Source organism: Gallus gallus, chromosome 9, assembly GCF_016699485.2.
Source record: "Gallus gallus isolate bGalGal1 chromosome 9, bGalGal1.mat.broiler.GRCg7b, whole genome shotgun sequence".
Taxonomy (NCBI): Eukaryota; Metazoa; Chordata; class Aves; order Galliformes; family Phasianidae; genus Gallus; species Gallus gallus.
The window spans coordinates 21,773,029-21,799,152 of NC_052540.1; the positions used below are offsets into that span (position 1 = coordinate 21,773,029).

General features: G+C 43.8%; 2 protein-coding genes across 11 annotated transcripts in view; one reads left to right on the forward strand and one right to left on the reverse strand.

Moving 5' to 3' along the window:
* PPM1L (protein phosphatase, Mg2+/Mn2+ dependent 1L) overlaps positions 1–26,124 on the forward strand; it is a 103,462-nt gene that overhangs the window by 67,059 nt on the left and 10,279 nt on the right. For all 5 annotated transcript variants that reach the window (XM_046898730.1, XM_426717.7, XM_046898732.1 and 2 more), the window contains 2 exons: positions 8,448–8,622; positions 23,618–23,779. In XM_046898730.1, the coding sequence (XP_046754686.1) occupies positions 8,448–8,622; positions 23,618–23,779 (337 nt within the window). The remainder of the gene's footprint in view (positions 1–8,447; positions 8,623–23,617; positions 23,780–26,124) is intronic.
* B3GALNT1 (beta-1,3-N-acetylgalactosaminyltransferase 1) overlaps positions 2,673–26,124 on the reverse strand; it is a 56,849-nt gene continuing 33,397 nt past the window's right edge. For 3 of the 6 annotated variants that reach the window (XR_005862268.2, XM_040705903.2, XM_040705902.2), the window contains 2 exons: positions 20,788–20,963; positions 2,673–10,678 (listed from right to left, as the gene is read on the reverse strand). Coding sequence is in view for 2 of the 6 variants with exons in the window: in XM_040705903.2 (XP_040561837.1) it covers positions 10,457–10,678; positions 20,788–20,963 (398 nt within the window). In the remaining 4 variants the exon portion in view is untranslated. Of the gene's footprint in view, positions 20,964–26,124 lie in introns of all 6 variants that reach the window. The other 3 variants (XR_005862269.2, XR_005862266.2, XR_005862267.2) reach the window with 3 other exon arrangements.

The following is a 26,124-nucleotide window of genomic DNA, read 5'->3' on the forward strand; positions in this document are numbered from 1 at the left end:
TTTAGCAGGTCTTCGCCAAATGCAGTGTCGACGTTTCTATTTGGTAATCACTTCTGACCTTCTGACCATAACCTGTAGTTTGGGACCCAGATTTTGCTGCAGTATGAAATGATGGTGGACAGGTATTTTCATGCACTTTTAAACCTTTTTCTTTTCTTTTTTTTCTTTTTATTGTTTCCTAATTCAGTATTTGGTTACTCCTCCGTTAGTACTGATAACCATTATCAGTAGATTTGAGTTAAACCTTGACATTCATACTTCACTTTTAATAATTAATTCAAGTAGTCTTTCTTTGTTCCATTAGTTAAATGATGCCTGTTGGTAAGTACAGATATGAGTCTCGTGTGCCAAACAGTAATGTCTCCTACGGCCAAGTGGACACGGAAGTCGTAATTATCGTTTGTCTTTTGGTTTGTCTTCCAGGACTTTTGAAATACATCATCTTTACAGTGAGCTTCAGTTTCTCATTAGTTAAAACTACCCGGAGTATTATAAAATTACGGCTTTGTCTGTGGTAATTTTCAGTTTAATTTACCTACTAATCTTAATTCTTCTCCTAAAAAGAACATGAATAATAATTGGCTTCCCAGCACAATTAGGATTCAGAATTTGTATCTATGCATGTGCAATTTAAGTGCTAATGCATTTGCTTTTATTAGGGTAGTAACTTTGCTTATTCTCATTATTCTTAATGTATTTACTGAAGCTTTTTTTTTTTTTTTTGGTGCACATATGCAGTTGTCTAAAGACCTGGAATAGACCTGGGTGGAGCATCACCAGCATCACCCTCCTGAGTTACTGGGAAGGTTTCACAGTGTGTCGAAGGGGCTGAGGCTGGAGGCAGCCATGTGTTTCTGGTAGTTAGGTAGAGTTGCTGTAGTTTGGTTTGTGCCCACTGTCTCTTGGCCATTCACTGTGCGCATCTGAGAGGAATTTGGCTTCATCCTTTGTGCACACAGATAAGGTCTCCCTGAACTTTGTTGCCTCTGGGCAAAACCATCCCAGCTTTGCTGAGCTCCGTGACATTTGTGTTGGCCCATTCTCCAGCATGTCTGGGTCCCCCCCAGGGGGAGCACATCCACCAGGAGGAGCAGCCTCTGCCCCTCGGTGTGTATCTCTGTTCATTAAGGAGTGTGTGTCTTTTCCTTGGGGATAGGATTCCCCTCCATGGTGATATCTCACTGTGTTCATTGACAATAATAGTTGTAATGATGCTTAACCAAAACATACAAGAAGGATATGTATTCTGACTTGATGTATTTGCTGCTTTGAATACTTTCAAATCAACAAAGCATATATTAAAGGGATTAAATTCAGTTTACATGATAGGCTTCATGGCAGTTTTGAGCAGACGTTGAGTAGGTATATTCATAAGGAAAGCCCTCCTGGCTCTTGTATGATTGGGATGTAATAATTGTATCAAAGATCAGAACATGATAAATAATGAAAGTCAGTTGAAAATCCAGAGTAATTGGATACATTTGCTTGGTGAAAGCATGCACAGAGCATGCCTTTCAGTACAGTAGGTTGTAAGGCTGTAGAGCTAATACAGCAGAAGGCTGAGGGGTGCCTGCACTGAGGATGAGATCTCATGGCAATGGAGAGCAAGAAATGTTCTGTACATGGGTAGCAAAGGGGTGGTTTGGTATTGCACTGCAGCATGGCATGGTCCCAGGTCCCAGTACCACTAAGGGCAGAGTTGGGGAACTGCAGCTAACGGAGGGGAACCAGGAGTGCTCAAAAAGATTAGGAAGCCTGTACAGTAACCTGACTACTAATAATGTGCTATTCAATGAGCTCCATCTATTTAGGTTATCAATGAGAAGATAATGGGGTGATTTGATCAATTTGCATGTATTTACATGAGAAAAGGGAAGGTAGGTGAGCAGACATTTTACTTGATTCAGTATTGGAAAGTCACAGATAATAGTAGATTCAGACTGGAAATAATGTGAACATTTTCTTCGGTATGTGAAATTATCCTCTAACAGTAAGGATAATTAACTTCCAAGGGCAATAGGAGATTCTCTGTCTCTGTTTCAGAGTAGAAATTTTTTCTAAATGGCTTATTCAAGCAATGAGAAGGAAGTTCTATGGTCCTTCTGCTTCAAGATGTCAGACAAGATAATCATAACGCTCCCTCTTGATTTGATAGAATTAATCTTTTAATTAGACATCCAGATTCCGAAGCAACCCTTGTAGCTCTGCCAATTACAGTGTCATCTCTGACAGGTCAGTCTCTGCACTCAGTTCCTTTCCTCGTCTGTAGAATGAGTGACTGCTTGACTCCATCATACGGAGCACTTTGGGTAATTTTAATTAATTAAGATTATTTATTCAAAAATGAGTTATTGAAGTATTTTGCTGTCCCTTGCCTAAGTGGAAGATGGAAAGTGATGGTTTTGCCTTTACTCTCACCTCTTCTGATCCGTGTCCTAGAATAATGAGCCCCATGCTGGCACTCAAGTGCGTGCTCAACGTAAGGGAACGTGTTCTTATGTGACTAATGGAGGGGGGAGTGGGAGGCAAAGCACAGCCTGTAATTTTTACATTACAGATTTTGTTGACTTACTTGCTTCTCATTCCAGGACATTTAAATAAGTCTATTTAAGAAGTCAGTGACAAGTGCTGTCTTAAGGAAGAAACTCAAATACATAATGTAAAGCCATAAATCATCATCATTTATCATTTTTATTTTTATTCCCTCTGTTTGGTGATATGGCTGCTTGGAGGGCTTGCAGCCATAAATCACATATAGGCTGTGTCAAAGGAGATCAAGCTCTCTGTGCTCAAAGCACAGAATCAGAGGAAGCTCCACAACAGATGGCCTTTGCTTTCCATTTCATGGGCACCGGCTCTCACTGGGCAATTCATTATTTTCTACAGTTGAAGCAGCTGTGGATTACTGTAATTATAGATTAAATATATCTCCGACAATCCAGTGTGAATACTAATTTGAACTTTATACATCTCCTTGGAATCAGGTTAATTTTCTCATGATTATACAGCCTCTGATTGACTAAAGATGTTTGTGAGGCTAATATTTTTCCTGCTATGGAAATAAATTGTGCATGGATTGCAAAATACCAGCGGTGTTCTTAGTGCTGTTGAAAGGCCTCAGAGAGTATTTCTGAGTCCTGCAAGCATTTCTCACATCATGCTTTTGCTACCAGCCTTGGTTAAACTCTGGGCTTGGCTTTCCTAGGACACTTACTGACCAGTAGCAAGTTATTGGCTTGAATAGTCATTTTTGAGGGGGGAAAAAAAGGGCACACTTTTTAATAGATACAGAGGGCTAAGCACACCAGAAGTTTATATGGGAAAACACTGCTAATGAGTTCCTTTTGACTTGTTTGTTCTTTAAATAGTTCCTTGCTGTAGAGGGCAAAATGTTCATCCCAGTGCCATTTGTAGACCTTGCATTATCCTCTTGAGAGTAGATTATGTTTTGCTATCATGTTTTCCTTCTGAATAACTATTAATAGACTCACGTCCTTTGTCCAAGGGGTTTGGCATAGCAAAATTCCACTGACTTCAGGGGAGTTATTTGTGGCTCCTGCTGATGAAGGAGCGGCATCGGCCTGAGCAAAGCTCTCATCAGGGCAGGGATCCAAAGAGTGTTCTGTAACCGTTTCTATGTACAGTCAGCACCCAATAGAGCATTGAGATGTCGAAAACACCTCTTAAAGGTTTAGGGCTGTGCAGCTTCATTTGTAACTATAGTGAAGTGGGAATAAATGTGCTTGAGCACAGCACGAGGAACGTGCTGGTGGAGCTCTCCTGGTTGGCCCTGGCTGCTGTGTGCCAGAGGGCAGTGCGCACAGGTAGATTGACTTGGGGGCCTTCATTTACTTGAGGTGTTGTTTTTTATCCCAGCAATCTGAGTTTATATATATAAGCATTTATTTAAAATGTATTTTTGTAGTGTACTTTTTTGAAATAAACAGGAAACTGCTGCAAAAAAATCACTGATGGACTGGAATACATTTCTTGTCCACAACCTCATTTTTTCTCATCTCAGTGTAAGATATCTAGCAAGTTAAGGGCACTGTTCTTTGTGTAATGAATTGTGGTATGGTGGATTTTTTAGGTTTTGTTTATCAGTTTATTTTGAGATATTAGCCCAGAAACATGTGTTGAAAAGTATCCTTGCTAAGGAGTTCTAGTCTAAAATGTGGAATGTGAAATCTCAAGTGGGAGCATTGCATATTTCCAGCAGTACTTCTGGTGCAGTCCTTGAGCTGCTCCCCAGTCTGCACTGATGGGAACCACGTTACTGCATCTCTGCATGCCCCAGGAGAAGCACTTTGCTGGCTGAGCCTTACAGTTCTTGTTGCTTTCTCATAATAGGGATCATTTGATCTTTCATTCCACTTTTAGGCACCGAAGTTAAACTGCCTACTCTGTTATTCCACTTCTCTTCCTTTATACTATTTTAAAAGTAGTCCCTGCATTTGCCCTTTCCAAATAGTGTCTCGCTGTCCTCTGTGAATTTTCAAAGACAGAAGTTGTTAAAGAAATTGTTTCAGTCAGCCACCTACAGCTGAACTAATTTCATCTGGCCCAGCCAGCTGGAAAACCCTGATCTTTACAAACACTTCCTAACATATTCTTTCCCTATTCTGTCTTGTGATTTTGGTTACCTTCCTCTGATATAAATTGCCACTTGAATGCAGGAAAGTAAAGGCAGTCATACTGTAGCCAAAATGAGACTGCAAACACTTCAGCTTTTATGGCATCATCTGTCAAAAGCTTTTCTACTCTGCTGAGCTGTAGACCAACATTTGCCTGTCTTTTTCTTATTACAAATGGACTTGCAGAAACTTTTCTTGACACCTTGGCTTGCTTTAAGTCATTTTTTACTCCAGTCTCCACTTGTTTCCATGCTCATTATTACATTCTGACTGTGCGTGTGCTTCCTTCCAAGATCCTTCCCTCAGGTGAACCAGGAGGTGAGCAATGTGCCCCTTTTCCATAATGGCAACTCTGCCCTTGCCCAGCAACTCCTGATGTGTTGTCTCTGAAGCATGTAGTAGTGACCCTGTGACCTTCAAGCACAGTGACAAGAAGAGGCAGAAAGATGTGTCAAAAGAATCTTGATTTTGTTTTTAATCCTTCAGTGTAGATGCTATGCCAGCAGTACTGCTCTCTAAAATGGATCTGTATTTTCCTGTGGTCCGTGGATGCTTGCAGCAGCAAGGCAGACAGGACAAATTGTCTCAAGAGTATTAAGGTCAGACATCTGTAGTTTCCCTCCTGTCCCTGTAAATCACTGCAGCCGATGAGGAGCACAGGTCTCAGGCAAGGAAGTCCTCATCTTCCGTTCTTTGCACTGGAGGTCTGTGTTAGGGCTCACAGCTGTTCCATCTCCTTAGCTTCTCCACCTCCTGTGTGTGCACTTGTGCTCATCTTCCCACACTGTTGTCTGTAGCACTCCTTTCTCACAGAGCCATGGATCTGCTTAGCATTTGGTTTCTCCATTGGCACATTTGATGCTGGAGCACTCTGGTCTCCTCCTGCATGCCCACGGGTGTGCCGATGGATGCAGACCCTCTGGCCGCACATCCCCATTTGCTGTTTGGCCACCAACACAGCTTTGTGGGACATACGGGGCAGCTGCTCATCCACTGAGGACATATTTCAGGTGGCAGGAATGTGCGGAGCCATGAGTTTGCTTTGGTAGAAGCCTGAATTTTACAGGTTGAGCAGATTGGTAATTCCAGACTTGAGAAGTGTTGAGCTGCAGCAGCCTGCAGAACGCATGTAAAACAACTGAGGCCAGGCTGAGACTTTCCTTTACAGAGGTGGCTCTTTCTAACACACACCAAATATTCAGCTCCTTTTGTGTGAGATGTGACTGTGTAAGGAGACTTCTTGCTCAAGCTGCCACTTGACTCCTGAAGTAGCTTCACAAAGACATTGTTAATTAACCAGTGTAGACCTTTACTTCCCCACATATAAGGGAGCTCCCAGAAGGAGATGCTTCAGAAAGCAGAGCAAAGGGTGGCACTTGGCATAACTAAAAAAAGAAAAAAGAAAGAAAGAAAGAAAATACTTAGAATAAGTATTTCCCATCGGTTATAAATGTTGGTAATTTGCTGAAGGGCTATGGGTGCTTTGGAGGTTTTGACTGAGACACAGTGGGGGATTTCAGCATTTCCTGATGTGATTTACATGTAGGGTTGTGGAGAACAAATTGACTTTTTGTGAATAAGCTCTGCAAGTCTTCTCCAACGTTAATGATTCTATGACTCTGTGATTCTCAAGTTATTTCACTGTAGGTAGGTGTGTAAGATGATAGTAGAATGAAATACCTTAAAAGCAATTGGTGTAAATGCCGAGGAGTTCGTATCCATTTTGTCATTACTTTACAGCTCAGTATCTAGCTGTGGCATGGAAGGCAGACGTTTCAAAATCTATTGAGAATTCTTTTCAAATCCATATTCAGATCAGTCTCAGCCCCATGTGCTTGCTGTCCTTCAAGGCTGGAGGCTGTGCCAGCTACCTGCAGCCCTGGGCTCCAGGCTGGCTGTATCCTGCTTGGCAGAGTAACACTTCAGCGGGAAAGTAATTGCTGCACATATGTTTGGAAATGTCTAGCCCTGGTGCACATGTATCCCTTCTGGGTCAGGAGTGCTGCTGGGAATGACTTCAAGCACTCAGTGCAACAGCGTCCCCTGAAGCACGGCAGGAGGAGCTCTAGGAATGTGAGCATCTCAGGAAAAGGCACTTGGGTGGATTGTGGGTGTCCTGATGTCAGCGGTGAAGGCGGCCCTGTGCTGCAGGTGCCTCGCTGGGGCTGCCTCCTCACAGCCAGCGCCTTTGGTCCTGGTTGTGTTCCCATCTGCTCCCATCCATCTGTCTCTGGGCTTTTGCTCAGGTTGTGAGGTCTGTGGGTCAGAAGTGACAGTGTTTACAGCCACTGGTGTGCATGTATTTGCTCAGATGGCGCAGGAAAATGAATGTGTATGAACTCTTCTTCTGCTTTCTGCTCTTTGGAATTGCTGCAGTGGGAGAGCACAAAAATACCTCCTGCAGACTGAAGCCTCTTCTCAAAGCAAACATTAAATATAAATGCCTGAACGTGGACTAAATAATTACTGTACAGTGTGTCTTTTGGCCTTCCCTTGGAAGAAAACAGCTATTAAACTGTAACAGCAAATATGTTGTACTCATGTGGACAGTTTGTTTGGTTTTGTAGAATAATTTCATTCGTCTCACATGGCTTAGCCTGCAGATAAATCGAACACAACTTCAGTGATATTTTAAGGTTGTGATTTAACCAGCCATTGACTTTGGAAAACTAAATATAGACCCAGGAGAGCATGCTGCTGAGCAGGGCTAAGCTGTGGTCAGTCCCAGGCCTGAAGCAATGTTGTGTTTATCCTTTTTCTCTTCTCAGTGAGCTGCTGGTGCCTCATCCCGCGCAGAGTGGCTGCAGCAGCAATGCTGGCAGTGGGCACCTGTCCAGAGCCAGATGCTCTTCTCATTTACTGCCCTGTGCGCTTTCTGCGTGTTGCTCTGTAACACTGGTACAACCATGCCACCTTGTGTTAATTTCTGTTTTCTTATGGTCTTAATTTTTTGTCTCTGTGACCAATCACGAATTCTCTGTGGATGTGTAACACATCTGCAGTCTCCGTGTCCAAACCCGGTTATGTAACAATAGCAGGTGAAGGGATTCCATTCAGTCTCTTGATACTTTAAAAATTATTTTCAAAGTAGGTTTATGATGAAGGAATGTAGGCATTGTGTTATGTTCCTATTCAAGCATGGTTAACTTCTTCTGGACTGCCATACCCTTCCTGCTGAAGGAAAATTGAATTTATTTTTATAACATATTTTCACTGCTGTTTTTATATGTTATTTTGGGTGGGAAACATTACATGATGATCCTGTACTGAACCGAAAGGTAGGCAGAGCTCATCAGCAGAGATGTAACAAACTGGCAGCGCTGCACTAGATGACAAGGCACGTGGTGAGGGCCGTGAAGGCTACCTGAGCATCAAAGCCTAAATCCCATTCACACATCAGTGCTCCACGGCAATCCCAGGGAATGCAGGAGATTTGTTTGAGTTACTCTGTGTCTCTCAGTTTGCTGTTTATGGAGCATCTCAAATGGACAATCAAAACAGCACATTGTTAATGGAGAAGCCATGACTTGTGCATCCTGCTGGAGAGTAGGACTGTGCGTTTGCTCAGAGGAACTTGTTTTGTTATAGCCCTGCATCCGTGGGAGTTCTGGGCACACAGGGTAATTTTGGCAGAGAAATGACCTGTTGATTTTAGCACTATAGAGTTGGTAGTACTAAGAGTATTCTATTGTATGGATTATTGAATTTGATAGTGCTTTAACTGAAAACAATACTAATAATAATGCTATGAACATACATGAAGCTTTTCAGAAGCAGAAATGCTAATTAAACCTTTGTTTCTTTTCTACATAGTCAGCAGCAGAGTATGTGAAGTCCCGCCTGCCTGAAGTCCTGAAACAACATCTTCAGGACTATGAGAAGGACAAGGAGAACAGTGTGATGTCTTATCAGACCATCCTGGAACAGCAGATTTTATCAATTGATCGAGAAATGCTGGAAAAATTGACTGTATCCTATGATGAAGCAGGTATATCTTTACTTCTTTCTAAGTCACGTTACTGAAAACAAGTTGCTCACTTCCAGTCTTTGAAGGGATCGTGAAGCCTGTTAAAATGTTTTTGTCAAATGGATGTCTTGCACATTGCTGGATTCTTCTTCACAACTAACTTGTTTTTGAGCTCACTTAGCATGGACTGGGTGGTCACAGAGTCTGATTTTTAAATGTTTGATGAGGGGAGCGGTTGAAACTGATCATCATTGTGGTCCTTTTCAACCCAGGCCATTCTATGATTCTATCATGTGGATAGACAAGAACAGATTACTGGTAAAATGTCAGAGGCATTTTATTAGTGCAGTTACAGGGCTCTGATGATTGTGTCGTGACAGTCTAGATTTTTGAGGGTTTGTAATTATAGCTACTACTTTTTGCTAGCATTTAGTTTGAAAGTAGTTAGAAGTGTCCTAGCTTTTGAATCCTTCAGCTTTGGGATCAGTTGTCCTGATGCCAGGTCTCCTTTATGATTACAGAGGAAAAAGAACAGATGCTTTGGATGGTGTTTGCTAATCTTCCAAAATAGCCTCCCATACTGCTATACTAATCATCCCCTGGCTTCTCAGCCTTAGGCCAGCTCTGGAAAAGCGAGCATTGACAAGCTTGTATTGTTTTGTGGTGTCACTTTGTGCTTACAATGCAGTGCTGAGAAATACTCAGAACACTTGGATACTCAGTCTCCTGCTGAGACTCCTGCTCACTATCAATGTCTTTTATCTCAAATGCTCAAGCAACTTAAAATGCCACGTGCAGTGTCTGTTCTGGGTACTTGCAGGGCTGTGAGCTTTAGTGACTTGAAGCAATTACAATGCTCTGTTAATTCATCAGTTCCTTTCACACACTCACCCAGTAAATGCGCCTCATTCTCCTAAACTGCTTTGATCTCAGAAGCTCTCAAGCAACTTGCAGTGCCTTTGCAGACTGTACGTGTAGTGCTTAAGGAGCTGTGCGTCATAGGAGTTCTTGAAGGACAGCACAGTTAAACCAGGGGCTCAGGCTATATTTTTCATCGCGTTTTCATCCAGTTTTTAATGATGCTTAAAAAATAAGGTTTTTAAAGTTGTCGCTTTCTGTTGCTTCTGCTTATATTTCAACAGAGGATTTACCAGTCCAGTGAACAGTGTAGATCCTTTGCTGTCACGCTGATTTGGTCACTTCATCTCTTCAGTCATTTTGATTGATTGAAGTTTGTTAGGAAGGAAGAAAACAGTGGAGAAAATTACCAACCTCTGTGAGGAGAAAAAGATAGCGTTTTCCTTTATTGAAAACTGCACGTTTGTACAGAGAAAATAAAGACTAAACTGCTCCAAACACACACTTGGAGATTTATATCATACAATAAAGCAATCATGCAGAAATGCAAAGCTATGTAAATAAGCATTTTGGTAAAGTCACAGCATTCAAAACTGAGAGGATGCAACTCTCTGTAAATTAAAAGCCGGAATTTGAGTCTGCTCATCAGCTAGAGATACCTCTAGAGGTTAAAACAGCGAGATGGCAGAGGCTCATCAGTCTGATCATCTCACTTGTTCACTAAAACCATACAACTGGTGCTACCTGCTCTTGAAGGAAGATCTGATTGTGATCTGAGCACACAGAATGTGCTGATTGAGGCCACTGCAGCAGATGTTCGCGATTCCAAGCTCTCCAGCTATTCAGACTGTTCAGTCTCAGACCTGTTGTGTTGGTGATGTATTTTATTAATGTTTTTTCCTTATCAAAATCTATTTAATGAGAAGACGAAGCTGCTGGCAGTAAACACAAAAAGTGGAAAGCAGTCTTTAAAATCAAAATAGTGAAATACCCGTGATTATCGTGTAAGGGGCAAACACGGCTTTGTCTGACAGGAGCTGATGTGAGCCATCAACAAAACCCATCCCGGGTGCGGGGCAGTGTTGCTGGCCGGGATGCTTGCCTTGGTGGTGGCACCCAGAGCCTGGTTGGGTTTTGCTTCAGCCATCTCCAAAATGGTTCTGAAGTCCTCTCTTCTCAGGAGAGCATTTTCCACCTTCTTTTCTTCCATCAGTGAGTTCTTTGAAGAAAAATTGGTGGATATTGTACTTAAATGCTGTACTTATAGGTGCACTAGAGAGAAAAGCACTTGTCAAAATGGGTCGAAGCTAATTTTTCTGGTTAGGTATCCTAACTCCATCATTTTGTGGGCTGCAAAGGCTTTTTTGTGTGTGTGTGTGTAGAATTCTGCTACATCCATTTGCTGGATTAAAACAGTACGACTGTGCACATTAATTTAGCCTTTGTAGCACAGCATGCAAATATTAATAAAGTGGAGCTTCGATGGACTCAATGTTCTAATGCCCCTTTTTGTAAATCTTCCCTGTTAGGAAATCATTTTATTGAAACTACCAAATAAAGCAAGTTCATCTAAAAATAGGCAGCTGCTGACAGGATTCTTAGTGAAGTTTGACTGAGCAAGATTTGTACAATGAAAGCAGGCCAAATGTGACAGATGGATACAAATCCTCTCGTAATCTTTAAATCCCTTCGTTTAAAAAGTGGCATTCTTGAGTAGCTATGGCTGGGTTAATTTTGTGCAAGAATATCTTCTCTGCTGAAGCTTTACTGGATGTTAATCCTATTCCTTCCATTTACAGCACCTTAATGTCTGGGCTGGTCAGTGACTCCTCTGCATAAATGGACATTTAGGGCACCGAAAGGCACTTTGGCGTTGAACTTGTGTGTGCTGGTTAGCTACAGTCTGCAGGAGGCTCTCCTGACCTCACAGGTTTCTCTCTAATGGATGGCCCCTCTCTGCCGAAGTCCTGTAGAAATTGAGTTTCATTACTGAGTGACAAAAGAGATGAATTTCGTTTTTCCCTGCCGTGAAGCTGTGGTGAGAGATATTGATTGCAGCCAGTAGTCAGCTCCAAAAATGCTTCCTTAGCCAGTGGTTACCAGCACATCCCGTGTTTCCACGCAAAGCAGGTGGCCGCTGCTCAGTGCACCCTCCCTGAGGGGACCCAGAGCTCATCCCTGCACTGCCAGTATCCAAGGGCTGCGCTGTGCTTCACCCTGTGCTGGGGAACCACATCCACACCACAGTTTTGTGGCTTAGGGTGAGCCCGAAGGAGATGGAGCATGGCACTGCTGCGGGGCTGGGGCTGACTCAGGGCTCAAGAGGGAACCACAGAGGGCAGGAGGAGCACACCAAAGGGAGCCCATGCTGGCACAGAGAGCTGTTACAGCCTTTTTGGTCATGGGGAGCTTAGGTTTCAGTACTTCAGTCCCATTTTCCTCCTCCAACCCACTTTCAGTGCCTCTGAGTAAGTGAAATTGCTCGTAACAGCAGTTTATTTTCTTAAAGTGTATTTTTATACCAGCAAATCACGTCCCAAATTGCCTGAATACTCCAATCTTAGCAACAAAATTTATTTGCTGCTGAGATAATCTGTGCATTAGCACTATGACACACGGCAGTCTGTCTTTGGGTGAGATGAGGTTTGTGCTCTGCCTCCACCAAACATGCCCACGTGTTGTGCTCCGCTAAGAATCACGCAGTGTATCACTGTCCTCTCCTCCATCCCTGCAGGGGTTAGCAGGTAATGAATTGATAATGAATGAAATGGACTCCTCTTACTCAGCCTGTATTTCTGTGCCTCACAGAACACCGTTTTTTTTCTGTAGCTGCAGCTGTGAGAAGTGGTTCTGAGCATGAATGCAGGATTCAGGCTTTGGGATTTGCTTCAGGACTGCAGCCTGACACTGTAGTAAGCTATATATCCTATACAGGGATAATAAATACCTTGTTGGAGAAAATCCTTTCTTCCCACTGAAAAAAGAGCTTTATCAGGTAATGCCATCATTATTCTACATCACAGCAAAACTAAAGGAAGTTAACTTTGCTGTGACGTTCATTGCAAGGCAGCTCGTGCACAGGAGTAAGCCATTAAAAATGTAGGAAGAAATCTGTTTGGTTTGCTTATAGCTACCTTATTTTTAAAAAAAGAAAAAGGTCTGAAAATGCTGGGAGTGTGTTTCTGCCACGTGTTTGGCTGGTCCCTTCTGCACAGGGAGTGGTCTTTGGGGAAATGCAGCGCCCAGGTTCAGCAGTGGTTACTCACTGGGAGCTTCAGCTCTGCCTGAGCGGAGCAGGGGCTTGGGGACATTCCTCACCCTGTCTCACCACAGCCCTCCCTGGGGTCAGAGTTTGGGCACACTGTGCTGCCAGACATCCCTCACCTCAGCCTGCAGTGACACACAACTGTGCCACACACAAAATGACCTGAGCTTCCGAAAGGACTGAGCGTCTTGGTGGAGTGTGCAGCAATTCAGAAGGGATTTAAAGAGCAAGGAGGAAAGACATGCACTAAATACAATAAACACAACCATTGCAAAGGCATTGGATTGCACAGAATATCCAAGGACAAAAAGGAGAGAGCAATAAAGAAGCTGCTGGGAAGAGAAATGCCAGTCACAATGCCTTTTCCTGAAGAAAGGGCATGTGCAGGCAAAGGATGGCTCTGTGAGTGGCATTTCCATTATCTCAAGAAATGAAACGGGACAGGGTTTCTGTGTGCTGTTGTGAGCACCATTTGCCAGCGTTGTAGCAATCTAGTGAATTCATTTTCCCATTTGTTGTAAACACACTGACACAGCAGACGTGTGACTAACATTGCTCGAGTCTGTCAGGACAACGGTTACTGCTGCACTTCCTTCTGACGGAGACTGAAGCTCTGCGGCTGAGTCCACCGCTCTGAGCTCTGAGCCCACTGCTGCTGTTTGCTTTCTCTCAGGCTCAGGTTTCATTTTTCAGTGAGTTTTAGATATTTAATCTCAAGATAATGATCTAAACCAACAACATTCTTTCAATCTTCAGTTGCTGTCAATGTCAATTCAGCACTGAGCCTTTTCCAAATAATACAGTAAGAACGATTTTTACCCTTTATAGCCAGATGATTACTTCTGTATAATCACTGCCTTATGGTCAATGCTTCCCTTGGCATATTTAATTTTTTACTCATTAGAACTGCATGTTGATTCTGGTTGCGATGAGCCAGAGCTCTGTATCTCAGCAGACCAATAGCCCTGGCAAAACCCACAGGGCCATCACCTCGAGTGGGATTTCTCCCTTGTAGCTGTTCATATGTGCATAAGAGACATCAAATTCTGGGCCACTTTTCTAAAGCTCTTCAGTAGCGAGCAGGGAGAAACTGGAGGTTCTGGGGAATTTATGCCTTTATTTTAAGCACGTATGTGAAGAGTCATATCCTAAATGTGCCCCCTCTTTTCCATGGGCTATGAATTAGCTTTTACTCACAGGTGAATACAGGTAGACAGCTCCGGCTGGGAGCCGAAACATCTCTGTAAGTGTACCCATAAAATAAATCACATTTTGGTGTACGTTCCAGCAGAAGCTATGTGACTGTCATTTCCTACACATGAGCTCATACAGTGCCCTGTGGTCTCTCCAATTCCTAAAACAATGACAGTGTTTGTAAACAACAGGTGTATTAGTTAGGTCTGCCCAGTGCATCGCATTATTTTCTCCAGTTAAAGTAATTTTTTGTAATGCATGTAATTATAACCTCTCAGCAGAATCTCAGAGCAGAAATAGCACTTTGACAGGTAAGTGCCTACTTGTGTGTGACATATCCCTCCCTTCCTGATGAGTTTTTTAGCAGATATTCAGCTACTGAAAGTCATCTTCTCTTTGGCATTTATACATTTGTGGCAATTAAAAAAAAAAAAAAGAATTAAACGTTCTACCACAATATAAGTTCCACCAAAAAGAGGTGAGACCAACACAGCCTTGCAGACTGTGGGCATTTAAGGGTGTAAGAGGAGAGTCATTTGTGGATTTGAAACCACGTAGGCAGCAGTATCACATCAGTGACCTTATTCTCTTTCCCACTTCACAAGGTGTCTTTGAAAACTTGCAATCCAATTGCATGGGATGGACTTTCCTGTAGGGAGAGCATGTGTCAGCATTGAATTCTTCTGCTGCCCGTGCCCAAAAAAAACCACAAGTAAAGGAAGAATGACTCAGCTACAACAGAAATTCCTGGCTTGGTGTGCTGAGTATGTTGAAAGAGCATTTGGATTTAATTCCTTTCTCTGAGTGCGTATCAGTTAAGTCCAGAGAGCATCTTCAATGCATAGACTTGTTTTCAGTTGCTTGCTCAACTCACCCCTCAGCTGTGACAGTCGGCTCAGGCCTGTGCACTGAGGAGCAGTGCAAAGGTTGTGTGAGGACTTTGTGAGGGACACTGCTTTATCACAGCCTGATCGCTTCGCCTTCATTCTATTTTTGGCCGATGAAGGACTTAAAAAATGCATAAGAATTAAAATGCAGAAAATGCAGAGAATTAAAGCCCTTGTTTGAGGCTCACTTTGTGAAAGTTTGTGTTAGATTTCTTTTGAAAACCTTTCTCTTCAGTTGACATGCATTGTTGCTGGAGGTGCTTGCTGTTGGTTCTGCAGTGTGTTTCTTCAACATCAGATGCATATGTTGCATGGTGAGACATATATCAGCACAGATTTATGTTTTTGTTTTTAATTTATTTAAGAAATATCAAGACAGCATTCGAAGACATCAGTTTGCTTGAAATTCAGTGCATGCAGAGAGGACATCAGTTGCAGGCCCCTGGGAGAAAGCCTCTCAGCTAATGGAGCTTTGTCATCTGCTGATGGGAGCAAAGAGAGATGCCTGGAGGCAAAGTTTGTTCTACCTACGAGCCTGGCAGACCCTTTGGAGATCCTTATTAAATCTTCCCACATCGTTACCCAAACAGTATTGCTGTAGCAGGACAGAGCAGCGCAAAATCAGTAGCAGTTACACCTTTGCAAAACCCTTCATTACACTTGCAATGGCAGGATCTCTGTGTTGAAATGAATCTCTTCAGCCTCATTGCTCCTACTATTGCCATGTAATGTGCAAAAAAACCTAATATTTAGGTTCTTTTGAAAACATTTCAGTGGGAGAATCATTGAGAAGAAAATATATTATAATAATGTCAAGCACATGCACCTGCACACAGATTTATGGTCTGAGGGTGCTGCTGTGTTTCAAGAGATCGCTTACACTCCTGTCTGCATCTTTCTGTCATGTCCTTGGGCTCTTATTTGCAGCATTGTTCAGCCTGTGCTAATCCCTGCTTTGCATGCACAACTGCATTGCACGCCACAATCAATCACTGTTAGCCTTTTTCATTATTTCCCGGTGTCTGAATTATACATGGCTGCATGTAGGAGGAGAAGGGAGCAGGAAGAAAAGAAAGCTTTCTGTTCTCAAGCACAGCTCTCTTAAAAACCCCATCCATAATCTGTAACAACCCATTAAGGTAAAGAAGTTGGCTATAAACAAGTGTAACACCTTTCTAATAGAGGCGGTTGCTGAGTTTGGGCAATCTCTGTGCTTTTTGCTTCCTCCGTTTGCATGCTTTCTGTGCAGCTCTGCAATCACAGGCAGCAGGCACTGGCTGCAGCTGTTTGTGGGTGTCTTTGGAAGCTGTGTGTTTGTCTGGGCCTGTCCACCAGCTTGGTGCTTCTGCAGAAGAGGATGTAGGAGGAAAATAGAACAGCTGGAGGTAACTTTTGGCCTGGAAGATGATTGGTCTCCAAGTTTGATTAACTTGGTGAGGGGAAGAGTCACCAGCTTGACTTCAGCTGCATTCTCAGCTCAGTACCTTCTGTGTCAGGTTTGGCGAGGGGCTCTCTTCGTGACACCTCTTAACCCGCCCGTGGTTCTGGTGCACTGTCACTCCCATCCCTTTCTTCCTCCAGTTCTTACTCCCAGTCTTCTGCCAGCACGTGAAATACAGAGTCAGAGTGTAATCCCTTTGGACAGAGAGCATGTTTGTTTTTCTGATTTTGAGATGTGCCTCGGGCACAGAATAAATAACTCTTAAATACTTCCTTGCTGCACAGCTCTCTCTGTGCACTAATAAGTTTCTTATTTGTTCAGGAGTTAATGTGAGCGATCTGTCATGCAGGAGCCTTGGAGGCAGCTGAAGAGCATGACAGGTATTTACAGCAGTCCTCAGTGAGATCAGCAGCAACCTGAGTGATGCTTGTGCCACAGCCACCTTATCCTTCACAAACCCGAGGGCTGGAGCTCTGGTCTCTAATGGGAGGTTTGGTTTGTCTTGCAAGCCAGTGCCAGCATACCAGTACTGCTGGTGCAGACGTGCTCTGCCCAGATATCCCTGTGTCCTCCTGCTCTCAAGTGCTGGATTTGCCTGGTTCTGCCTTACACCTTGCTGCAGAGAGCTCCCGCATGTCCTGACGGCAGTGTAGTGTGCAAGATGAAATAGAGCCTTTGTTAAATGTTGGTGGCAGGTAGAAGAGAGATGGCTTCTAAACTACGTGGGAGAGGAGAGTTAGCAAACAGCCCCGCATGGAGAGGACACAGAAGCAGGGAATCCCAAGGGCAGCCTGACGCTTCTGATTAAATTGACATTATCAGTAAAAGTCATATGTGACAATGCAGTCATCTTTCTGCACAGAAAGCAACTGTGATGCAAAACTTCTTAAAGCTGTAGAAGATTTTTAGTGGATATAAAAGAATCTGGGAAAAAAATTCTAGCCAGAAAAAAAAATGAAAATGTTTTCAATATATTTCTACTTCTGATGTATTCAACTGCTGAGTGGTGTTAAGGTGAAACTGAATATAGGAGCAATGCCAAGAAATCAGCTTTTAGGATACATCATATGATAAAATCATAGAATGACTTTAGGTTGGAAGGGACTGAAAAAACTTGAAGTAGTATTGCATAGTCATGTAGGAATTGCTTCATGATGGGAATTAAGCTACGATCTTAGAAACTGAATGTGAAGTAGTTTCTATATATTTCTAAGAATTATGTTTGTTTTAATCTCTTTTAAAAGATGGCAGTCTTTTAATCTTGGGAAAAAAGTGTTACACTGAGCTGATTAAGAAACTGAGACATCTTGCATTTGTCAGAATGGTTCTTTTTAGGTCTGTGCTGTACAGAGCAGACTTTTGCAAAGCAGTTTATTGCCCTGCAGAAGAGGCAGGTACAGCTCATGTAGGAAACACCAGTGCTGAGGGGACCCAAGGACGTGCCTGCATGGCGTGCAGCCTGCTTGGCCCTGCGCACCTCGCAGGGAGCTGCAGGAAAAGGAGGTGGGGACAATTCCAGAGATGAGATTAGACTCATTTTCTATAATGAACACTTCAGCTGAATACAAACTCCCTGTCACAAGCCCTGTTTGTGTGGGAATTAATGTAGCTTTTAGCCCTCTAGAGTTTAATGCTTTTTGGCCAAACATTAAGAGGCAGAGTTGGCCTCTCCAAAGATAATGCTCACAGTCTCTATTATTGAGGTCATTATCCTGCCAATTTTCTTGTTTTCCTGTGTGGTGGAGATGAAGCTGAGCATGCCCTGCAGTCCCACACTGGATGCATTGGACAGTGGGGCTGAGACAGCACGTGTCCTGCACTGCACTGCCCCGCAGCGACCCAGGGCAGCTCCAGGTGTGGTTCCACTGGTGGCACAGAGCAGGCTGAGGGACACAGTGGGGCTGCGCTGGCCAGTAGGGTGCTGGGTACGGGATCAGGATCTGTGCAGCAAATGGGGTGGCCTTTAGTTGAGAAGAAGCCCCTCTGGGACAGAGAAGCAGGTCAGGAGGTCTGTATGGAAGCGCTGGTGATGTCTGTGTTTGCGGATGAGATTTCATAGGAGTAAAGCCTATGGAGAGGGAGTCAAAGACTATCATAGCTGTGTTAAACAAGAGAGAAGAGAGATGAAGGCATCTTCATAGACTGTGCTGGGAGAGAGATGTTTGTGATTAGAGAAGCAAAGGTGAAAACTAGGAAAGAAGAAGTATCTCATCTGCCGAGAAGCGCTGAGCTGGCTGTGCCGGAGGCAGATAAGAGGAATGGGAAGAGATGGCTGTCTCCGCTTCAGCTTGAGAACGTTGTTAAGATCTTGGCAAAAGCTGTTTCAGTGGTGAGCCTGAGGCAGAGGCTATGCTGGAGAGAACGTAGAGCAGAGCTGGAGGGAAAGAACACCCCAGGCAATGACTACGAACAGCATGTTCAGTGAGCTTATGGATAGAAAAGGAAGTGGCAGCCATAAAACACATGAAGGCTAATGATGTTTTGTTTAGAAAGGGGCATTACTAAGGAAGGCTTGTGTTGCAAGAGGAAAGAGACAGAGAGGCCTAGGGATGAGGTGACAATGGAAAAAGAAGCTTAAGTTACCTGGTTGGGAATGCAGCAGACAAGTAACTTCGATGTATATAGTGTGAGGGAGGTTCTGCAAAAGGGGAAGCCATGACTAAAACATAAGATGTGGAAGTCTAATGTTCCAGTTTTCTCTGTGTGCAAAGATCACAGAGGTGGAGGAGGACTGGAAGAAGCATGCTAAGAGGAGGTAGGAAGGCACCCGTGGGAAGTGCAGTTGTCTGGGAGAGCTGTGGGGAAGCTCCTTGTCCTGGAGCTGTGGCAGTTTCAGAGCCTGGGGTAAGGGCATATAGCAGTGTCACTTTTTACAAAGGAGGAATGGGCAAAAATTCCAGGTAGAAGAGTGTGAAAAGGAGGAAGAGCAAGGGACCAGCTTACACGTGTTCTCTTATGAGATATCAGACAGTGCCTGGAAGAGAGAAAGGAAACTCAGCAGAGAGGGCAGAGAAGAAAGGTGGGGATTTGGTGAGCTCCTGGGAGATGTACTGCACTTCTACTGATGGAGTGGGATGAGATGGGGACAGGGGGGGAATTTCAGTCAGCTTCTGCCATCCAGGGCAGCTGCAGCCCTGGCTATGCTGCTGCCTTGTTTCACTTCTGTCCTCGCCTACCTCCGTGCGCCTGTCGCCCCATGATGGATGTGCTTTGTTCACCAGGCCTCAGTTCTTTATCGCTCCCTTCTTAGCCCAGGCCTTAGAATAGCTTTAGCTCTTGTTTTGGTCTAAAAAGGCTCCCTGCCCTTTGTGTGCATCACCTGCAGCTCATCCTGGCTGCCTCATGGCATCCTCCTTCTGCTGATTACAGATGTGCCTCCAGCTACTTCTGTACCTTTATTTTTCCATTTTTTCTATCTCCTGATGGAATCTTTTCCCCTCTTTTTATCTCACTTCTATATCACTTCCTTTTCCTCATTTTGATATAGCAGGTACCTTAAAAACCAGTGTAGCTGGTGCAGCCCTGACTTCTATAAGGCACCTTGGCTGATGCTAAAATATAACACCACCAATCTTACCTGACTCAGAAAAAAAACAACACAAAAGGCAAACCAAATATACACTGCATCTCTGCAGCCAATATTCCACAGGTTTTAAATTTCCTGGTGATTTCCTTCTTTAACTGCTCAGCAGGACATTATTCAGACAGCTGCACCAAGGGACCAATATAACATGTGTTCTCCATTTTGGACCCTTTATGTTGGGAATTTTCCATTGTGCAATTGCATTAAATCTGAGGCAACTGACAAGTGCGCAATGGTTTCTAACTCTGCACAAGGTTAAATGACTGAAATAAAAATAGGTGGAGAAGCAAACAAAGAGAAGTTTGCTTTTCCATGCAGTGGCAGGCAGCACCATGAGGTCGGGGACTGACACAGCCTGCCATCAGTCAGGGGCTGCTGCCAAGGCTGAGGCAATGCACACCGCACCCAGCACTCTGGGGATGCTCTTCTGGCTCAGTTCTCATTCTCCTTCGTACACACAGATCATACAACCAGAAGACTGTATTCAAAATCATCATTTTTTACATGGGGCTGTAATAATGACTGTATTCCCCACATGGAACACTTCATAGGTTTGGGTTTCAGTCAGAAATGCAAAATTGGCCGTTCATTTTCTCTCAGAAATTTAGACAAGGAGTCAGAGTGCCTTCAGCAGGTGCCAGCCACAGAGTGCCACTGTGATCAGGGTGCTGCTTGAACAACCACGGAGAAAAGCTTCATAAATAAAGGCAAAGTGGGGTGCCATTTATTCATGTAGTTTTCTTATAGAAGCAGAACTTCTAACCATTTATCCAAAACATTTAATGTTTTTTGTTCAGGTAGATAATGAGCTGACCTCAAATGCTAAATTCCACTCCATTCTGCACAAATGCCCATTGGTACTCTCCTGCAATACTCTGTACCTGCACGTGGTGCTCCCTCCCACAGACCGACAGCACTGCTGTCCCGTACCGCATGGCAGACGGGTACTGCTACTTACCTGCTCTCTTTCTGCCTTCATCTTAATAATGCAGCTCTCTTTCCGATGCCTTCCAGAGTTTATTTGTAGAACAAGCTTTTTAGCACTTACTCTTGCAACTTCAATTAGCCTCAACGCGCAGGGTCTGTTGGACCATCCATGACTCTTGTGCAGAGCTCCTACTGCAGCCAGCGGCCCTGTGCAAAAAGAAGGCAGAGGGCAACAATTCAGTGCTAATTCAGTGCTTTGAAACCACAAAAAGGGCACTTTGCTGGCCAGAATCTCATCATCCAAGGCAGTAACAGGTGTAATAGTAGCCATAAACAAACCACACACCACTCAGCACACAAAGAAAGGATTATTATCCATACTGAGGCATGAGCCTGCACCTGCACTGTGTTATTTTGTCTTTGTTCTCTGCTGAGGGCAGGCGGTGCCACACTGAGTGCTCTGAGCAAGTGCTGGTGTTTCACCTGTCACCCTGCTGGCCCTAGAGTGGGGCTGTTCGGGGGGAACACTGATGTCTGGTGCTCCGAGTGCCCCCAGCTTTGCTGCTGGCAGCCAGCTGAGCCAGCGGGGAGGGGCCAGGGAGGTGAAAGCTGTGCAGAGCAGCAGCGCTGCCCCGGGCATCCTGCAGCCTTGTGAGCACCTGCCAGACTCCCGTGTGGCCTTCTGCTAAGGTACCTCTGGAGCAGGCCCCTAGTTTGGCAGGGCCCTTTGGGTCATGCAGGCGAACAGGTTGCTCTGCTGTTACATTAACCACAAAGTTGTGCAGCTAGCTGGGTTTTTTTTTAGCCACAAATGGGAAACTATCCATTTAGGTCTGCAACGTGTCAGTCAGTGGCAGAGAATGAGATATATATATGTGCCTGTTCTGTGAAAAAGTATTTTTACTTTAAAGCTGTGCAAGACAGACCATTAAGATAAAAATAAATCTCCACAACTCAGTGCATCTAAAAACAAATTGTTTATTACTGGCTATTATATTTATTCTAGTCATGGGATATTCAACTACTGGCATGGGAACTGCAAAACACAGTTTTAAATTCTACATTTGGGCAGCAACACACAAGATGTAGCTTTGAGAATGTGGATTTAAGAGCTCAGAACACAGACTTGAGCCTCAGTAAGGCTCCTCGGGAGCAAAACCAGCGGTCAGGGTGCTGCCATGGGCGGGATGTGCCAGCTCTGCTGCTGGGTCAGATAAGCACACCCAGAGATGTGCTGCTTTGGAACACTGTGCTGGCTGAGGGCTCATCACTTAGGCCTTTGTGCTGTGCATCTGCAAGAAGCCATTCCTGCCACCTCCTCTGCCCTCATGTGGGCCAGTGAACAAGTCCCTGTCAGAACAGCTTTGAAGGTTTGCATGCTGCCTATCACCTATGCACCAGCCTGTGCCATTTCTTCCTGTCAATCTCTGCTATGGGAGAAGAGTATGTGCCTCACTGTAAGGAATAATTAGATGTAAATTAACAACAGAAGTGAAAACTCAGCCGTGTACTTCTCTAGACAGTGAAAAAGGAAAAGAAAGCAGGCATGCAATTAATTCTATTTGCTGCTGAAGGACACTAGAGTACCTTTTGTAAGAATTTGGTAACCATTTTAGGACTGCCATATAACCTTAAGTGTCAGGAATATTCCCTTTAAATGTTTGTTAGTGTATATATGTATAAAAACCCATTTGATATCCTTCTTTTCCAAAATATGAATGACATTCTGACACCTGGTCCAAAGCCAAGCAGGCTTATTTTTAATGCTGGGGATTTGGGTCATACGGCTCATATCACACTGGCTACAAGGGGAAAATGCACCACAGACACGTTCATAATGGGATCTGGTCAACTTTCACTCCACTCTGCATCAATCAAATGAGGAAAATAAAAGCAGTAGTGTCAGTACTTTGAAAACAAGCAATTATTCCAATATTTTTCTGTCACTTTAGCTGACAATACTATGCCTGCTGGATACTATGGTCAATGAATGATTAAATTTTTTTTCTGTGTATGTAAAGGTTAAAGTAATTAAAACTGTCAAATCATTTTATTTTTCCAATAAAACATCCTTCAGATGTACAGCCTGCCTTAGTAGCAGCAGTTTGAGCCGCTTTATTCTCTCCTAGCAGCGTACACAGGGCGCTGTGCACCAAAGCTCACCCTCAGCACCCAGGTATCCACTGCAGCTGTAGCTCTGGGACAGACTGCCATAGGATGTGAGCCCTGACTGCAGTCCTTGAAGGAGTGAGGAGACAGACACTCTTTGACTTGTGTACATTCAAGTGCTGTAGCTTCAGTTCATGAAAGCTGCGAGTGGGCTCTGCTGCCAATATGCACTTTTCTCTCTTATTACTTTTCTCATCCATTAGGAAAAGACAGCTCTCAGAGACTGAAAAACACTCCTCCCCTTTGAGCTTCTCTCCACCATTATCCATCTAAAGAACGTTTTCCTGCCAATTGTTTATTCCTAGCTGAGTTTAAGAGCAACGAGTTTAAGATTTTAGCTTCACCAACGCTCACCCACCTGCCAGTCTGCAGGAGCAATACAGGGCAAGTGCTGAGATAAGTGCGCGTTCAGTGTAAGAATTTGACCAAATAACAGTGAGAGTGAGCAAGGAATGACTCAGTAATACCCGGTGATAAGAGAGGAAATCTAATAGACTCAAATATCCTTAGAAGAGAGCTGTCAGATTTGATGACAGCCTCTTTTGCGGCATTGATAGAGTAGAAGATCCCTCAGTCAGATACCAGCACGGCTGCTGGTCCACATGGCCACAGGCAGCCACTGGAGAAAATGTGCTATATAACTGCAGATAGATATATCCTATCTATTTGTTGTCTCCTCTGTTTTTCCTCAGGTACAACTTGTTTGATTGCGTTGCTGTCAGATAAAGAGCTCACTGTGGCCAATGTTGGTGATTCGCGAGGCGTGCTGTGTGACAAGGACGGGAATGCCATCCCCCTGTCACACGACCACAAGCCCTACCAGCTGAAAGAGAGGAAGAGGATTAAAAGAGCTGGTGAGTTATAACATCTTTGCTTTGGATTGAAAGTTCATCTTTTTCTTCTCTGCTGTCAATAATATAGACTTTTCCCCTGTGAGACAGTGAAAAGTACCAGACTGAGAAACCAGCAGATAAAATTTTCCATTATTAATACAGCACTTTTCAGAGGGATTTAATGGTGCTGACAGAGAAATGGAAACAGGCTGACCTATCCCTTAATGAAGCAGTGTCAAAGGAAGAGGAACAGCCTTCATCTTCTCCAGCCAGTTGACTGTCCCAGCCAGTTCCCTCCTGGTCTCTGCAGGGAGCAATTAATAAACAGGCACAGCACCATTACAGGCTTCTGCACACCGCATCCTATCAGCAGCCTTTATGTAAGAGGCTGGGTCTTAAGCTGAGTACCATTTAGTTACTAAAATAAGCAGACCATGAATCTAATTAATAAAAGCTACTTTTTGTTCCTATATAATGACTGTTAATGAACGCAAACACATACATTGTAGCAGGAGTGCAAGGAAAGAACATTAGAAATGGTAACCATACACAATAAATCTTTCTAGCTTCCTTAACTTGTCACTTGAGACCTCCTGGGCCAGAAGTTGCATTTCGTACATCAAGTTTAATGGCCAATTCTCCACAAATTTGTCAAAACCTCTTTTGAAATCGTTTCTGTTTTGGTTCCCACAGCAGCCTGCAGCAGCAAATTATTTGATGAAGAAAAAGTTCGCCTTGCTTGTGTTAACCATACTGATGAGCATCGCCTCTAGAGATGCATTGTTTCTCTGCCTCAAATTCTTCATCTGTAAAGTGGAAATAATACATTTTTTCCCTGAGTGTAAAACATTTTTAAAACCTACAGGTATTCAGTAGGCTCACACTACTATAAACGCCTGTACGTGGCAAACGCATGCCTTCTGCTGTCTGCTTTTATCTCCGAGGAAGCTGAAGAGCAGCGTGATTCTTCATGCCGCTACAGAGGCTGAGCGTTATATACGTTCCCAAAGGCAAACAGAAAGTACACAGATCTTGAGGAGAAAGAATAGGAAAATTCTGGTTTCACTTTGCTTCATCCAGCTGTGTACTTGGGAGGTGTACTAAGAACATCTGGAGAGCTTTCATTCAGCAGTTCAGCTTCCTAAGGCCTCCTTTAGCAACATCATCCAGGCGCTCTGTCCAATTGTGCATTTAGAGAAGACCTTTGCTTTCTTTAGTGTGGAAGTGAGACTTTACAACACAGTAGCTTGAAAAACAAACTTGGAAGAAATAAGTTTAATAAACAAGTAATGGTATAATTTCCTGCAGCTAAACAAGAAATATTCTAGCTCCCAGAGTAACTTAGGGAGTTTACTAATTTACTGACCTGCTACTTTTTACCCTATTGTATTGTCATGCTTGAGTACTGTTCATAAGTAGAATGCAGATTACACTGCTGCCAGATGCTTTTGAATTTTGGAACATCACTTCAGGTTGGAATATGTACACACAGCTGTGGTTAAGAAAATATCCTTTGGATGTGTCTGATGTGATCAACGTGAAGCAGCCTGAGGCAGCTGAAAGAAAAGCATAACTTGTCCTGCAGACTTCACTGGGGCATTAACACTGAGGTGACAAGTCTGAACTAACTCTTCATTGTGTGCTTTGATGGTGGGTGTTAAAGAGGCTCACTGCTTGCTGCTGTCAGTGCCTGTTGGATGCAAAATGAATTCGGTTCTTCTCTTTTTCCCACTTCCTACAACTATATACAAAGTTTTCCCTACTCACAAACTAGGAAAATTCCCTTGTCAATCCAGCATGACTCACAAGTTCAGCAGCCCTCATGCTGCAGTCCCCAGAAACCAACACACAGATTTCTCCTGAGTGTTCCCTTAATGCAGGAAGGTTACTGATACCAATGCTTGCAGCCAGCACCAAAGGAAGGCCACTCGCTGAGAGAACAGGGCCCTTGCTTCCTTACAGACCTTGTATTACCTGCTCAACAGCATGCTTATGTAGTTAGCAGCATGAGTCACAGTTCCTGGTCAACACTGCCTGCTGCTGTCACAGGGAGCTGGCTGCCACACACTCATGACTGCTGCAGTGCTGCTCTTCTTGCAGCTGAATGAGAGCAATCCCAGCACTCTGATTCTTTCCTATGAGACAGAAAAATGCACATCTTTCTGCAGAAAACACAGATCCCCTGACTGGGGTCCTGAGCAATGGATACAGTATTCACTTAAGCAGGGGCCTTGAAACAACCACAGTCTTGGCTTGTGAAGAAACGCTGGGTTGTAGCACCACAAGGTGACTGTCACTGATAGAAATTGCATTCACCTTGAATGCACTCCTTGCAGCTGAACTCTCTATGTGTGGAATGTTTGTGT